Source organism: Dioscorea cayenensis, unplaced genomic scaffold (assembly GCF_009730915.1).
Source record: "Dioscorea cayenensis subsp. rotundata cultivar TDr96_F1 unplaced genomic scaffold, TDr96_F1_v2_PseudoChromosome.rev07_lg8_w22 25.fasta BLBR01001098.1, whole genome shotgun sequence".
Lineage (NCBI taxonomy): Eukaryota > Viridiplantae > Streptophyta > Magnoliopsida > Dioscoreales > Dioscoreaceae > Dioscorea > Dioscorea cayenensis.
The window spans coordinates 4,852-7,909 of record NW_024087489.1 but is presented as its reverse complement, the minus strand read 5'-3'; the positions used below and the strand labels follow the sequence as shown (position 1 = coordinate 7,909).

General features: G+C 38.0%; 1 protein-coding gene across 1 annotated transcript; it reads left to right on the top strand.

Moving 5' to 3' along the window:
• The first annotated feature begins 979 nt into the window (after positions 1–979).
• On the top strand, positions 980–2,816 carry LOC120255598 (receptor-like protein EIX1). The gene is made up of 2 exons (XM_039263393.1): positions 980–2,153; positions 2,223–2,816. Exons 1-2 carry the CDS (start codon positions 1,074–1,076, stop codon positions 2,814–2,816), a joined length of 1,674 nt encoding a protein of 557 aa, XP_039119327.1. The 5' UTR covers positions 980–1,073.
• The last annotated feature ends 242 nt before the right edge of the window (positions 2,817–3,058 follow it).

Here is a 3,058-nt window from a genome sequence, read left to right as displayed (position 1 = left end):
TTTGTAAACTAGCATGTACACAGATAGACTTGTCCATGGGCCTGGTCGAACCGGGTTCGGGTGAGGCTTTATCTATAATTACTAAAATTCAAGCTTGTCCAAGCCCGGTCCGGCCCAGCTTGAAAATCTGGACCTTAATTCTTGCCAAAACCCGCCCAAATTTAATAACCTCTACCCAAATCCAGCCCAAGCCCGTCCAAATAGGTTTTTCATCAAATAATATATAAGTTATAAAAAAACTTAACAATAATATTAATATTTGAATATCACCAAATATTATTCTATAAAACACTTAAAAATTAAAATACCAAATGCAAATATTTATACAATTACAACAATTAAAATTCAAACCATTATAATCAATGACAATCAATAATAAATATATATTATAAAGTATATACAAAACTAATTAATAAATAATCAATAGAAATTCAAACCATTATATATATATAAAAGTATATACAAAACTAATTAATAAATATATTTTATAATTCGGGCCGGACCGGGCTTTTAACAATGAAAACCAAACCCGACCCATTTTTAAAATAGGCTTATTTTTTTGTCCAAGGACTGGACATTGGGCCTTATTTATTTGTTCAAATCCTCCCATTTTTTGGAAAGATCTTCGGATTTGGACGAGTAGCCTGATCCTTGTACAGGTCTATACGTGGAGAAACTCAACGTCATTGAAGTGGGGTGTGAGTCGTGTGACTACCTAATCAATGGAGTTTGTCTTGGTAAAAGACAAATTATATTTGTGATTTGTGGTGGAGTGGTCTAGTTTTGTTCTGTTGTGGCCAGGTGAGCCACACTGTGGACATGAGAGACAAACTTGTTTTTCAAGTTTCTTCAGGACAGGTGGGTCTCCAAGCATATTGATATTGTCAAAAAAGGAAAAAAGAATTTTAAAAAGAGTAATTTAACAAGAACTAGAGTATGGGAAACTTCCCAAGGATCCTCTTTGTCATAATGATCTTGTTTAATTCTGCTTACATATAACGCATGCAGTTCTTATATGATCACATTCATACACTTCTCCACAGACACTCGTGAGAGCTTCTCTCTTTGATCTCATGGCTTGTCTATCGTTGTTTGTTTTTCTTGTTATCCTTGTTGTCTTAGCATTCCCTCCAGTTTGCTATGTCCATGGTATAAGTTGTATTGAAACTGAAAGGATAGCCCTTCTCAGCATCAAAGCAGGCATTGATCAGAGCAACAACCAAAGCTTGTTCTCTTCTTGGACTGGCCAAGACTATTGCAAATGGCAAGGAGTGAGCTGCAACAATGAATCCCGGCATGTCATCAAGCTAGATCTCCGACGACAGTATACTTATTATAACATGCCAGCAAGTAAGTTGAACTCTTCTCTCATTCAGCTTCATCATTTAAAGCACTTGGATTTGAGCATGAACAACTTCAAAGGCTCCCCCATCCCAGACTTCATTGGTTCTCTTGCCAACCTTGAGTACCTTAATCTCTCTAATGCTGGATTCAATGGAATCCTTCCTCATACCTTTGGAAACCTATCATGCTTGCGTTATCTTGATCTTAGCTCAAATTTATATCTAGAAGCTAATGACCTCCACTGGCTATCTGGAATGACATCTTTGCATCATCTTGACTTGAGTGGGGTGGACCTTTCTAACGTTCATGGTTGGCTTCATAGTATTAATATGCTCTCTTCTCTTCTTGTCTTGAAACTCTCTTATGCTGGCCTCCAAACTGGTGGTATTCATGATACTACTCTGCTTCATCATCATCATCTCAACTTCACATCTCTTCGTGTGCTTGATCTCTCTCATAATTATGACTTGAACTTCACTCTGCCTGAATGGTTGTTCAATTACACTAGCCTTGTTGAACTTGATCTCTCTGCTTGTGCTCTGTATGGCAAGTTACCAGTCACAGTTGGTAACTTGAGTCGCTTGAGAGTCTTCAGCTTGTCTGGTAACTCTTTTGATGGAGTGATTCCAGAGTCCTTGGGAAATCTTGGTAGCTTGGAGATTCTTGATTTGTCCGCTAATCAAGAACTGAGTGGAAGCATTCCGGAGTACTTTGGAAATCTTGGTTACTTGGAGAGACTTGATTTGTCAGAAAATAAACTCAATGGAAGGATTCCGGAATCTCTGAGCAATCTTACAAATTTAGTATACTTTGGTTTGTCTTATAATAAGTTTGGAAAGTTGCCAAAGAGCATTGGAAACCTAAGAAACCTGCGATACTTGGATTTGTCATGGAATATGATCAGGGGAGTGATTCCTGAATCCTTTGGCAATCTCACACTTTTGCAGCATTTTTATGGGGCTCGTAACAATCTCAGCGGCAAATTGCCTGAAACTATGGGGAATTTTGTTCACCTTCAGGCTCTAGATTTGTCTCAAAATGCAATAAGTGGAAAGTTACCAGACAGCTTTGGAAATCTTAGCCAATTGCATTACTTTAGCCTGCAGGGCAGTGACATCAATGGAACATTGCCAAAAGGCATGGGGAACTTATGCAAGTTACAGACCTTGGATTTAACTGGCAATATGATCAGTGGAGGCATTGATGACCTTGTTGATGGATTGTCTAAATGCAGGGAGAACAAGTATGGTTCGGCTTCGGAAAGTTGGGAGGGTCTAGGAACATTGAATCTGGGAAACAACATGCTAAATGGAACAATTCCAGAGAACATAGGCAAATTATCTAAACTGTTTGAACTGAATCTCTCTTCAAATTCTTTGATGGGTGTCCTAACTGAATCTCATTTTGCTAATCTTGTAAACTTGAAATATTTGGACTTATCCCTACAACTCTTTGCAATTGAATGCAAGTGAGAATTGAAGCCTCCTTTGAATGCTTGCACATCAGAATGTTCTATCAAGGTAGGTTCAGTGTTTCCCACTTGGCTAAAAACTCAGACATATTTGAGTGACCTTTGCTTATCAGATGCTGGAATTTCAGGCAACATCCCTGCATGGTTTGGATATCTAAGTCCCTCTTATAGCTATTTTCTCAATCTATCAAATAACAATTTGGAGGGGAGGCTACCAACTTTTGAAAAATTACACTTTCTACA